Source organism: Bombina bombina, chromosome 4, assembly GCF_027579735.1.
Source record: "Bombina bombina isolate aBomBom1 chromosome 4, aBomBom1.pri, whole genome shotgun sequence".
NCBI classification, from domain to species: Eukaryota; Metazoa; Chordata; class Amphibia; order Anura; family Bombinatoridae; genus Bombina; species Bombina bombina.
Window position 1 is genome coordinate 868,950,611 of NC_069502.1, and position 12,812 is coordinate 868,963,422.

At 39.4% G+C, this 12,812-nt stretch overlaps 1 protein-coding gene across 1 annotated transcript in view; it reads right to left on the minus strand.

Annotated features, from left to right (window-relative positions):
• Positions 1 to 350: 350 nt before the first annotated feature.
• Positions 351 to 12,812, minus strand: part of LOC128657357 (oocyte zinc finger protein XlCOF6.1-like) — a 57,875-nt gene continuing 45,413 nt past the window's right edge. Inside the window, exon 5 of the mRNA XM_053711673.1 lies at positions 351 to 3,408. Within this exon, the coding sequence (XP_053567648.1) occupies positions 2,423 to 3,408 (986 nt within the window). The 3' untranslated portion in view covers positions 351 to 2,422. The remainder of the gene's footprint in view (positions 3,409 to 12,812) is intronic.

Genomic DNA, 12,812 nt, shown 5'->3' on the forward strand with positions numbered 1-12,812 from the left:
AGGTAAAAAAGCTGATTACTTTGGGGCAATGCCCTGCAAAAGGCCCTTTTAAGGGCTATTGGTAGTTTAGGCTAGGGTTTTTTTTTATTTTGGGGAGGCTTTTTTATTTTAATAGGGCTATTATATTAGGTGTAATTAGTTTAAATTTCTGTAATTTGTTTATTATTTTCTGTAATTTAGTGTTTGTTTGTTTTTGTACTTTAGCTAATTTAATTTAGGTAATTGTATTTAATTTAGTTAATTTATTTAATTATAGTGTAGTGTTAGGTGTTAGTGTAACTTAGGTTAGGTTTTATTTTACAGGTAAATTTGTATTTATTTTAGCTAGGTAGTTATTAAATAGTTAATAACTATTTAGAAACTATTATAGCTAGTTAAAATAAATACAAACTTGCCTGTAAAAATTCAGAACCTAAAAAGATAATTTATGCTTACCTGATAAATTCATTTATTTCATGATGGTGAGAGTCTACGATCTATTACTCCTGCAAATTACTTTTCTTAGGAGGCAAAAATTCTCAAACCCCAAGAACCCTATAAGCCCCCTCCCACCTCACAAAGACATCAGTCTAATGTATAGCCAATCAATGTGAGGAAAGAAAAAGAGTAGGGAAAATATAACTGCTAAGAAAAAAAATAACCCTAAAAAAACATAAGGGTGGGGTCTTCTGGAATCTCACCACCATACATTAATAAATTTACCAGGTAAGCATAAATTATGTTTTCTTTCATACAGGTGGTGAGAGTCCACTATACATTACTCCTGGGAAATAATACTCAAGCTGTGGAGTACGCGAGTAATAACATAAAGGGAAAACCATTTTTTTCACTGGAAAATTAAATCCACAACCCAAATAAAAAAATATTTTTGAATGCAATTAAAATAAATCAAACAGGCAAAATGTCAAACTGAGACAGCTGCCCGAAGAACCTTCCTACCAAAAGTTGCTTCAGAAGAAGCAAAAACATAAAAATGGTAGAATTTTGTAAAAGTATACAAAGATCAAGTAGATATGGTCAACTAAAGCTTGAAAGCCCAAGAAGTGGCAACTGACCTAGTATAATGAGAAGTAATCCGCTGTGGTGGATGGTGGCCTGAGGTCCAAAATATCAGGTTCAACATCAGATGAAGATTCCTCATCACCAGAGGAAACTTCCTTTCAGGGCAGATATAACTTGTAGAAGGTAAAATCTGAACTGGCCTTGTTTGAAGGCGGGAGAGTAGTCAGTGCCTCAGAAACTGCAGCCTTGATAAAAATGTTAACAGTATGTAAAATGATGTCAGTATTCTCCTGGTGTGTTCATATCCAAGGAAACATCATTAGGTTGGTCTGATTGCATTAACAATTCTAAACATGAGCCACATAAATGACCTGGAGAAGGCACTACAACTTTTTACAATAAGCACACTAATAATAGTAGAAAGGTGTTCAGGGGACTCAGTTTCTTGTGCAGATTTATGGACAAAATCAGACTGCTCTATTATAGCTTTTGGCAAAACAATGCAATAAACACTTTAACCCCCTAAAAAGCTCCTGTGAAATGGAAATCACCCCTCCTAGGTAGATTTTTAAATAAACTCACAGTCACAATACGTGCTAAGCCGAACTGGAAAACAAAGCAGGAGACATTAACATAAAATTAGAAGGCAGATAATGCTTATCAGAAAGCATTAATGCATGTAAAAAAAATCCTATGTGTGCATAGCCGAGGACGAATGTGCGTTAACCCAATGCGCAAAACTAAACAAAGACTAAAGGGACATGTGCTAGTTCGACAAGCGTTAACCCGATGTGCGTAACACACAAACTTAAAGGCCCCCCCCAAAAAAAGTGTGCAAAACTGAAACGGAATAGTGTAAAGGATTCTGCTCCAGGTCCATATATACAAGTGTCCATAACATAGTTTAATGTTTAATAGAATACTTAAAAATAGAAACTCTTCCACCAGCAAATAAGCAACAGACAGCCAAACTAGTACTGAAACATATCAGCAAAAGGTTTAAGGAATAAGAGTATATTTTAGATCCATAAAGGGAGCAAGAGTCCCTGCAACCAATTATGGTGAAAAAAGAATCAAACCATACACCATGTATACATCCTTCTGACAAGCACTGTACACTGAGTGGAAACTAGGCCTCAATATAGACAGGAAATCCTACAGTGGAGGCAAAGTAAAAACTGAGGCATGTGTGAGGTGGGAATTTTGTTTTAGGGCTCTTTGGATTTGGGAATCTTTGCTTCCTCCTTGAGGTAGAGAAGAGTAATTCCCAGGAGTAATGGATTGTGGATTTGTGCCATCTGTATGAACAAAATAATTATCTTGTATGAATTTTTCGATGTGACGTAAGATTTGATTTCCGAGAAAAACATTTCCCACATTCAGAACATGAAAATGCTTTCTCTCCTATATGATTTTTTTTTTAATGCATATTAAGAGTTGATTTATCAATAAAACATTTCCCACATTCAGAACATGAAAATGCTTTCTCTCCTGTATGAATTTTCTGGTGCCTATTAAGAGTTGATTTATGAATAACACATTTCCCACATTCAGAACATGAATATGCTTTCTCTCCTGTATGAATTTTCTGATGCCTAGTAAGAGTTGATTTATCAATAAAACATTTCCCACATTCAGAACATGAAAATGTTTTCTCTCCTGTATGAATTTTATGATGCTTGATAAGATGTGTTTTCCGAGCAAAACATTTCCCACATTCAGAACATAAAAATGCTTTCTCTCCTGTATGAATTGTTTTATGCCTATTAAGCGTTGATTTATCAGTAAAACATTTCCCACATTCAGTACAGGAGAATGCTTTTACGCCAGCATGAATTCTCTGATGCAAAACAAGACTTTGTTTCCAAACAAAACATTTCCCACATTCAGAACATGAAAATGCTTTCTCTCCTGTATGAATTTTCTGGTGCATAACAAGCCATGATTTCTGAGCAAAACATTTCCCACATTCAGAACATAAAAATGCTTTCTCTCCTGTATGAATTTTTTTATGCCTATTAAGCGTTGATTTATCAGTAAAACATTTCCCACATTCAGTACATGAGAATGCTTTTAATCCAGTATGAATTCTCTGATGGAAAACAAAACTTTGTTTCCAAACAAAATATTTCCCACATTCAGAACATGAAAATGCTTTCTCTTCTGTATGAATTTTCTGGTGCATAACAAGACGTGATTTCTGAGCAAAACATTTCCCACATTTAGAACATGAAAATGTTTTCTCTTCTGTATGAAGTTTCTGATGTCTTAAAAGATTTGGTGTCCTGGTAAAACATTTTCCATATTCAGAACATAAATTTCCCATGTGGCTTCTTTGATTTTGAAGATTAAAACATGTATCTGTATTTTCACCATGACTAGGATTACTGCAGTTTGTAAATTCACCTGTTGATGATAAATACAATAGGAGTAATGTTATTAATTAATGACATCATTATTATATTTTGAGGATATTTTAACTATTCTAAATAAGTGCAGGCTATAACATCTACACCTTTCCTCAACTTCCTGTTAGGCTTAAGGGCTGTTTACTAGAAATTAAGGAATATTTTTTATTTCATAGCAAATATACATTAAAAAAAGAAATAAATCATGTAACAAAAAATATTTTCAGAAGTTCTCAGATCCTAATATTGTACAGATGTTACAAAATACACAAGAATCATGTATATAAAACACCCTATAATTAAGATAAAAACTAGGGATAGACCTATATTGTTTTTACAGGGCCGATACCGATTATTGACTGCCTTTCAGGCCGATAACCGAGGCCAATATACTGCACATTTAAAGTTTTGAAAATCAACACAATGTCTGCACTAATCGGGTATAAAAATGAACATGCTTCTTAAAATTTTAAACATTAAAAGTAAACAACTGGGAAAAATAAAGTGCTTGAAAATTAACTTATTAAATTGCTCCCAAAAACAAAGAAAAATGGCATAAATCCCTTTTAAACTGCACACTGATATAAAATTAAATTTAAGTCACTACTAAGCTAGAAAAACATTATAGTGCAGAAAGCATAACATTTCAGCATGTTCTCCTGTTAAACGGCTTCTGTTTTTTTCATATACTTCAGCCACTTCACTAAAAACACGCTCACTTGGTACACCTTCACAGATAAGGGTTAAAAGTAAAGTAAAAAAAAAATAATAATATATATATATATATATACTGCTACTTTACAGAGAAAGAAATGACATGCTGGAATATCAGTGCTAGATTTATTTGCTTTAATTTTTAATATGCTCATATATTTACTGGATTGCAAATACCTTCCCTGGTACTGATGAGTGGACTATAAGTTTCTTTATTATGTCAATTTATCAGAATGCAACAAATAATGTTCTATTTGTGACAGCAATTCGCAAGCAGCTTGATTTTATGTATTGCTGACCCCTATGAGCAAATCAAAAGTAATTTAGCGCTTTGTACTTCAGGGAAACTATGTAGCTTTAAGTGCCACTTAAAGATCACATTTTCCATTTCATAAATCATATATGTTTGTTTATGCAAGATCATCTACAGGCCTGCCACTGGTGGTATGCTAGATGGTAACTGAGCTCCCAGGAACACCTGGGCTTGGACTCTTATCAGTGCTATTTATTATAAGATGCTATGTCCAGCTTATATGTGCTATAGATGATTTTTGTGATGATTCGTGTTACTTAAAACTACATAGTGTCCCTGAAGTACACAGAGCTAAATTTCTTTTGATTTGCTCCATATCGGTAATAGCGGTAAGTTTCTGGCCGATACCGATATTTCAGAAATTCCAAATAGCCCCTAAAAACATAAATTATGCTTACCTGATAATTTCTATCGAGGGGAGGAGAGTTCTATCTTCAGGGCACAAACCACATCCAGATTATGAAGTAAAATCGCCTTAGGAAATAAAAAGGGTTAGGACACAAAGAAGAACCACTATTTCCTGATGGATGTTACGGTTGGACACCACCTTGGGAAGAAACCCCAAACCAGTGCAGAGCACAGCCTTATCCGCATGAAAAAACAGATAAGGAGGCTCCCATTGCAAGGCAACCAGTTCAGATACTCTGCGTGCCGATGGAATGGCCAATAGGAAGAGAACCTTCCAGGACAGAATCTTAATGTCAATGGAATGCATAGGCTCAAACGGAACCTTCTGCAATACCTTAAGAACCAAGTTCAAGCTCCATGGGGGAGCAGACTGTCTAAAGACAGGCCTAATTCTAGACAGAGCCTGAACAAAAGATTGGATGTCAGGGAGCTCAGCGAGCCTCCTATGCAACAAGACTGATAATGCCGAAATCTGTCCCTTTAAGGAACTAGCGGCAAAACCCTTCTCCAAACCATCCTGGAGAAGAGACAGAATCCTGGATACCTTCACCTTATGCCAAGGATATCCATGCTTCTCACACAAGGACAAGTAAGTCCTCCACACCTTATGGTAGATGCGACGAGTGACTGGCTTCCTTCCTGAATTAGAGTATCAATCACACTCTCAGAAAAGCCTCTCTTTGCCAAGACTAGACATTCAATCTCCACACAGTCAGCTGAAGAAAATCAAGATTTTGATGATGAAAAGGGCCCTGTTCCAGCAGATCCCTGCGAAAGGGTAACCTCCACGGTGGAGAGGATGAGATCCCCACCAGATCCGCAAACCACGTCCTCCGCTGCCATGATGGAGCAATCAGAATGGCCGAAGCTCGCTCCTGTTTGATGCGTGCCACTACACGAGGTAGAAGTGGTAACGGTGGAAAAATGTAAGCTAGGCTCCCAAGGCACTGCTAAGGCATCTATCATCTCTGCCTGGGGATCCCTGGACCTCAACCCATATCGAGGTAGCTTGCAATTGAGTCTGGACGCCATGAGATCTATCTCCGGTGTTCCCCACCTTAGACAAATCTCTGCAAACACTTCGGGGTGAAGAGACCATTCCCCCAGATGGAAGAATTGTCTGCTGAGAAAGTCTGCTTCCAGTTGTCCACACCTGGAATGTGAATCACTGAGAGCAAGCAGCTGTGGGACTCTGCCCACTCCAAGATCCGAGACACCTTTCTCATGGCTAGGGAGCTCCTCATACCCCCTGATGGTTGATGTAAGCCACCAAGGTAATGTTGTAGGTCTGGAATCTGAGGAAGCTGAACGACCCCAGAGGAGGCCATGCCTTCAGAGCATTGTAGATTGCTCAGAGTTCCAGAATATTTATCAGAAGGAGAGACTCCTCCCGGGACCATTTTCCTTGTGCCATCCTGGCACCCCAAACAGCTCCCCATCCTGCCAGACTCACGTCTGTGGTCACATCTCCCAGGACGGTCTCAAGAAGGATGTCCCCATGGACAGTTGCTCCGGACAGATCCACCAAGAGAGGGAGACCCGAGTCCGAGCATCCATGGATATCTGCTGTGATAGATCTGAATGATCGCCGTTCCACCGTCTCAATATGCACAATTAAAGAGGTCTGAGATGGAACCTGGTGAATGGAATGACGTCTATGCTGGAAACAATGAATCTGATCACCTCCATACACTGAGCCAGTGAGGGACTTGAGGAGGACTGAAGGGCCAGACAAGAGGATGCAACCTTCCTGAGAAATATTTTCATGGACATACAGTCTATTATCATGCCCAGGAACTCCACCCTGTTGCTGGGAACCAAGGAACTCTTCCATGAGTTGATCTTCCAACTGTGAGATTGGAGCAAAAGAAGAAGCGCCCTCGTGATCCTCTGCTAGACTGAGCGACGGATCCTGGACTAGGATGTCGTCCGGATAGGTCGCAACAGCAATGCCTCTGGATCAAGTAGCGCCCCCAGAACCTTCGTGAAGATTCTTGGGGATGTTGCCAGACCAAAGAGAAGGGCCACAAACTAAAAGTGTTGGTCCAGAAATGCAAATCTAAGGAACTTGAAGTGGCACCTGTGAATTGGCACAAGAAGGTAAGCGTCCTTCAAGTCTATAGTTGTCATGAACTGTCCCTCTTGAACTAGGGGCAGAATAGATCTGATCATACATTATCGGGCGGAACATGTCTTCCTTCTATGGAACCACAAAAAGATTTGAATAGTACCCTAGACCCTTTTCTGCTTGGGGTACTGGTACGATAACACCTAGAGAGGAGAGATCCCTCACACATTCTAGAAAGGCTCCTCTATTTTCTGTTCTTGAAGACAGGTGGAATCTGCCCCTGGGTCCTAAATGCCCTGCAACCATGCTTCTGGGAAGAGAGATAATCTGCCCCCTACTTGGTCCGGAGACTTGTCGGGCCGCCCCTTCATGCTGATTTTGTCTCTGCGGGCTTCTTGCTCTGCTTAGACTTGTTCCAAGAATGAGCCGGTTTCCAAGTTCCCTTGGACTGATCCGCTTTCACGGCGGGCTGCTGGCTCTGGGCCCTGTCTGCATGAAAAGTAGGTCCTTTAGGCTTAGCCTTCTTATCCTGCGGTAGGAAAGCTCCCTTGCCTCCCGTAACCATGGATATGATCGAATCAGAATCTTTCCTTGAAAAGGCAGGGACAACAGTCTCAACTTAGAGGTCATGTCCGCAGACAAGACTTTAGCCACAGAGCCCTGTGAGCTAAAATGGAAAAACCTGACACCTTAGCGTTCAGGCGAATAATTTGCATATTGGCATCACAGATGAAAGAATTGGCGATCTTCACCGCCTAAATCTTATCCTGTATCTCGTCGATGGAAGTCTCCCCCTCGACCATTTCACACAGGGATTCACACCAATATGTCGCAGCTCAGGCAACCGAGGCTCCTGAAAAAAACCCACGTGTGCTGAAACATCTTCCTTAACATGTTTTCCAACTTTTTATTCATGGGCTCTTTAAACGACAAACTATCCTCGAGAGGAAAAGTTGTCCTCTTCGCGAGCGTGGAGATAGCACCATCCACCTTAGTGACAGTACCCCACAGCTCAAGCTAAGAGTCCAGAATGGGGAACAGTTTCTTAAAGGAAGAAGGGAAAAAGGAAGAACCAAATCACTCCCATTCATTCCTAACAATATTTCCCATCTTAACAGGAACCGGGAAGACCTGAGGCACCACCCTGTCCTCATACACCTTATCAAGCTTAGGAATCGCAGGTTCTTCCGGAAGATTCGGTTCCAGAAGCTGCCGAGTAGCAAGCACTTGCTTCAGCAAAAAGCACTAATTCTCCATCCTAAACCTAAAGTCAGGCTCCTCTGCAGCCGGAGGTTTAGATGACACATACTTCGACCCAGAAGGAGCCTCCTCCGAAGAGTCCGAGTGGGGCTCGTCATCATATAAACGCCTCTGATACTTCCACAGGCATAGACAACCCCTGGGCCGGGCTGCCATGATATGCCCTACGCGTGCGCTTAGCAGAACGTGGTAAGGCATGGATCACTTTCGATACCGCCGTTTGCAGTTGATCCGCAAAATCTGATGGCCAACGAATCTCTCACGCAGGAGTAATGGTTGAACCCTGGGGCACTGCATATGCAATTGGAGATGGATGCAGGGAACGCACCTCACAGGACAGGGAACCCTCAGAGGTGCACGGCTCAGTAGTACTAGACATCCGTTAACATTTAGATGTAACTTTATTAAGGCATGTGGAACATAGTTGAGCAGGCTGATCTACCAGAACCTCCTCACAATAAACACAGGAATGAGACCTTGTTAAAGAGGGCGAACCCTCTAACGCGTCAGAGTCCTCCATAGCTTGCACTGTTATTATAGACTAGATTAACTTAATAAATAGGCACCTTTACACCTCCAATGGCTGGGGAACTCACCACCTCCTATGACCCGGACTACAGAAACCTTTCCATCTCCTGTGTCGCTGATCAACAGAGGAAGAGATATAGTCACACTCGGTCACATGGAAAGCCTGGCAGGACTGCCCCTGCCTAAAAAGAAAAAGTGTCAAAAAATGGCTGCGCAACACTCCCATAAGTCACCTGAAAGTTCCACACATTGCCAGAGCCTCATCTCGCACATAACGCAGCAATGACACAAACAATATCATGTATAAACCCCCCCTGTTCAATAATCCCTTGATTCTTTAAAGATAAAAGGCGTCACACTGTGACCCAGTCTTCCGTGTTATTATTATGTAATAAAAAAATTAAACGATCTTACCAGAATCTACGCCGTGAAACAGTAACATGGCCCTTCAAGTGTGACAGGTTAGTAGCCTCGCTCCTGACATGGACTTGAGTTTAGAAAGCAGGCAGCGAAACTCAACGCTGATTGCTTGTGGAGCTGTTAATATGAGTCGGGATGGTTTCGCAGAAAGACGCTCCCTGCATCTCCGGACTCTAACTTTTGTCTCAGACTCTCACTGAGAGGCTGACAGGACTACTTTAAACTTCAGTCCAAATGTGAAGAGTACTACCCTCCATAAGAGACTACTCTCATCTTCTGCACTTCTTTGCCGTACTCCTGTGATGAAAGGCAAAGAATGACTGGGGGATGAGGGGAGTGGGGGAGGTATTTAAGCCTATGGCTGGGGTGTCTTTGCCTCTTCTTGGTGGCCAGGTTCATAATTCCCAACAGTAATGAATGAAGCTTTGGACTCTCCTCCCTTTAGATGGAAAATCAGTCCCTCCTATATATCGGTCTATCCCCAAAAAAAACCCCACCTTTCTTTGTAAATCTGCTAACAGCTTAGTTTTACTAAATGTGTTTCATTAACATATTTAAAAAGAAACAACAGCATAACAAAAACATTTTCTAGCCTATTTTAATGTATGATTTATCACATCATATCTTTCACTAACCATATGGTGACATAGAAGTATGTTAAATTATAAAAGATAGTGTTTCTTTTATCTAATCCAAAACTTAAAATATGTTTATCTTGTTTATAAAATAGACTTAAAGACAAATGTTCACAGTTTACCACGTCAAATAATATTATCTGTAATGTTATGTTAACATCATAAAGCAATATCGACTTTAAAAAGTATGACAATTTAAACCATGATTGGAGGATGACCAATCCATCATTTCTGACATCAGAAATGACTGCCGACGACCGGGGGAAGCTGGAGCGGCGGTCAAGTTTAAAAGGTAAGTATTTTTTCACAACACAAGTGAAATGTAAATTTTTATGAATTAAAGTGCCCCTGTTTTTAATCGAATTTTTAAAAACCGGGCACTTTAGTATCAAAATTTACATTTACTTTAAAGTTATAAAATAGGGCCAAAAGAATTAGCATGACCAGAGACCTTAAAGGGACACTGAACCCAAATTTTTTCTTCCGTGATGCTGATAGAGCATGCAATTTTAAGCAACTTTCTAATGTATTCCTATTATCAATTTTTCTTCATTCTCTTGCTATCTTTATTTGAAAAAGAAGGCATCTAAGTTTTTTTTGGTTCAGAACTGTCTACAGCACTTTTTTTATTGGTGGATGAATTTATCCACCAATCAGCAAGAACAACCCAGGTTGTTCACCAAAAATGGGCCGGCATCTAAACTTACATTCTTGCATTTCAAATAAAGATACCAAGAGAATGAAGAAAATTTGAGAATAGGAATAAATTAGAAAGTTGCTTAAAATTGCATGCTCTATCTGAATCACAAATGAAAAATGTTGGGTTCAGTGTCCCTTTAAGTAAAGTGTAAGGGTAAAAATAAAATTTCACAAAACACATGTAAAACATTAAATAAAGTATTACACTCATAAAAACATTAAAAAAAACAAATTCCTTGCTAAATTCCTTTCATGGTGGTGAGAGTCCACAAGCCATGCTTTATTAAATAACTGCCACTAGGAGAAGACAAAGATATCCCAAACACCAAGAGCTTCTGAACCCTCCAACAACCCTGTACAACTTAGTGTAATCATAGAGTTGAGCAGAGGAAAGGCTAACAGAAAGGTAGGAAAGGCAAAGCAACGTATAAACAGGTGCAAATAAATACTGCCACTATAATTAAGAAAAATTGAACTGGACGGGCCTCTTGGACCTTCACCACCATAAAAGAAAATAATTTATTAGGTAAGCATAAATTGTCTTTTCTTTCATAGATGGTGTGAGGGCGAGGGGAGGTGTGTGGAACTCAGTATGCAGGAATAGAAACACAGGGAAAAAAAGTATTTTCTTGAAAAAACTTTACTGAAGCAATGAAAAGAAACAGCATGTAAAGCAACATGATGATAATGAAAAAGTCTTTGCAAAATTATAGTCAACAATATACTGATTTTGGGCAGATGGAAAAGAATCCAAGACGAATAGATCAAGCAGGCACTTCTCAGTGTGTTAGGTTAAAAAGATAAATTTTTAATTTTTTTTAAAAAGCATATCCATTACAAAGACAAGGAGACTGACATGGTTGAAAACAGCCTGACACGTTGCATGCCCTCTAGTGGTGCTTAATCATAGGCTAATTCATACAGGTAAGGAACACCTATTTAGGGCAAGTTTAACCCTTTCCCGGAAAAATTAATGAAATAGCACACATATATGCAAGAAATAAAATAGGATAGAAATCAGATTTGTGTCTATAAGGTTTTTGAAGTATGTCTAAAGGTATGTCAGTGCCATCTCCATTCTATAATTCATTTAAAGTGGCTATGGCACAAGCATTACTGAATTTAAATGTGGTACAGTAGTTTTAGCCTCATTGTTTTCACATTTATTCTCAAAGTTCTCCATAGCTTCACAGTCTCCACTAGTTAAAGAAAAACATCTCTTTAAAGATAATTTGCGTACAATTTATTTATATCTAGTAGAGTGGTGAAGCTAGAGGATCTGTTCGATGGAGCAAACCCTAACCCCTTTGACAACACCAATTCTTCAACATCTGTCAAAATGTATTTTGATAAATGATGCTGAGTCCTTCAAAGTTTGTTCTCCTAATATCAATTAGTGATGTCCATTTTTCTTCTTCTTGGATTTTCCTTCTCCTCTGTTTCCTCCATCTTCTTCTACGTCTCTTTATTTTAGTGTGGCCATGTGTGTCTTTAAAAGAGCCACTGGGGCACACTCCTGTTTCTCTCCCAGATGTTTCCTGTAAAAAAACACAAGAAGAGGGAGAAGAGAAAAAAAGGAAGTGGAGCAAAGAGAAGTAAAAGCTGCTCGTATTTGCGTCCAAATCTGATGAATCCCCTTCAGAGGCACTGAATGCAACTTTTCTTTCTGCATTCTTTTTTTTAAAAATGGATTTTGGTACATTTTTAGTATCTTCTTGTTTCTGTTGTACTATTTGTTTTTTTCTCCATATTTATTTCTATTTTTACGTTGTTGCTGACGCACTAAAGACCTTGGGGCCTATTTATCAAGCCGTCAACTTACTTGCATTCGTCGACACCAATACGCTCGCCTGACATCGCCTAACATCGCGGCTGCGGACCTGAATATGCTCTCCATATTTATAAAAAAAAGCTGTCAAAAAGCTGCACACCAAGTACGGGGCAATGAGCAGCGGACTTTTGTTAACTAACAGTCATTGATCTCGCTGCTATTCGGCTTTTTCACAGCTTTATTTATATCCTGTCACTAAACACTGCCACTATACTTAACATTTTAACCCCTATCCCACCGCTCCCGGACCCCGCCGCAACTAAATAAAGTTATTAACCCCTATCCCGCTGCTCCCCGACACCGCCGCAACTAAAGAAATGTATTAACCCCTAAACCGCCGCTCCCAGAGCATACAGCAACTACATAAATATATTAACCCCTAAACCGCCAGCCCCCCACATCGCCATAAACTAAATTAATTTATTAACCCCTAAACCTAACAACCCGCTAACTTTATATTAAATATCAACTCATCCCTATCTTAGAATAAATTTAAACTTACCTTTAGAATTAAATTATATTAAAC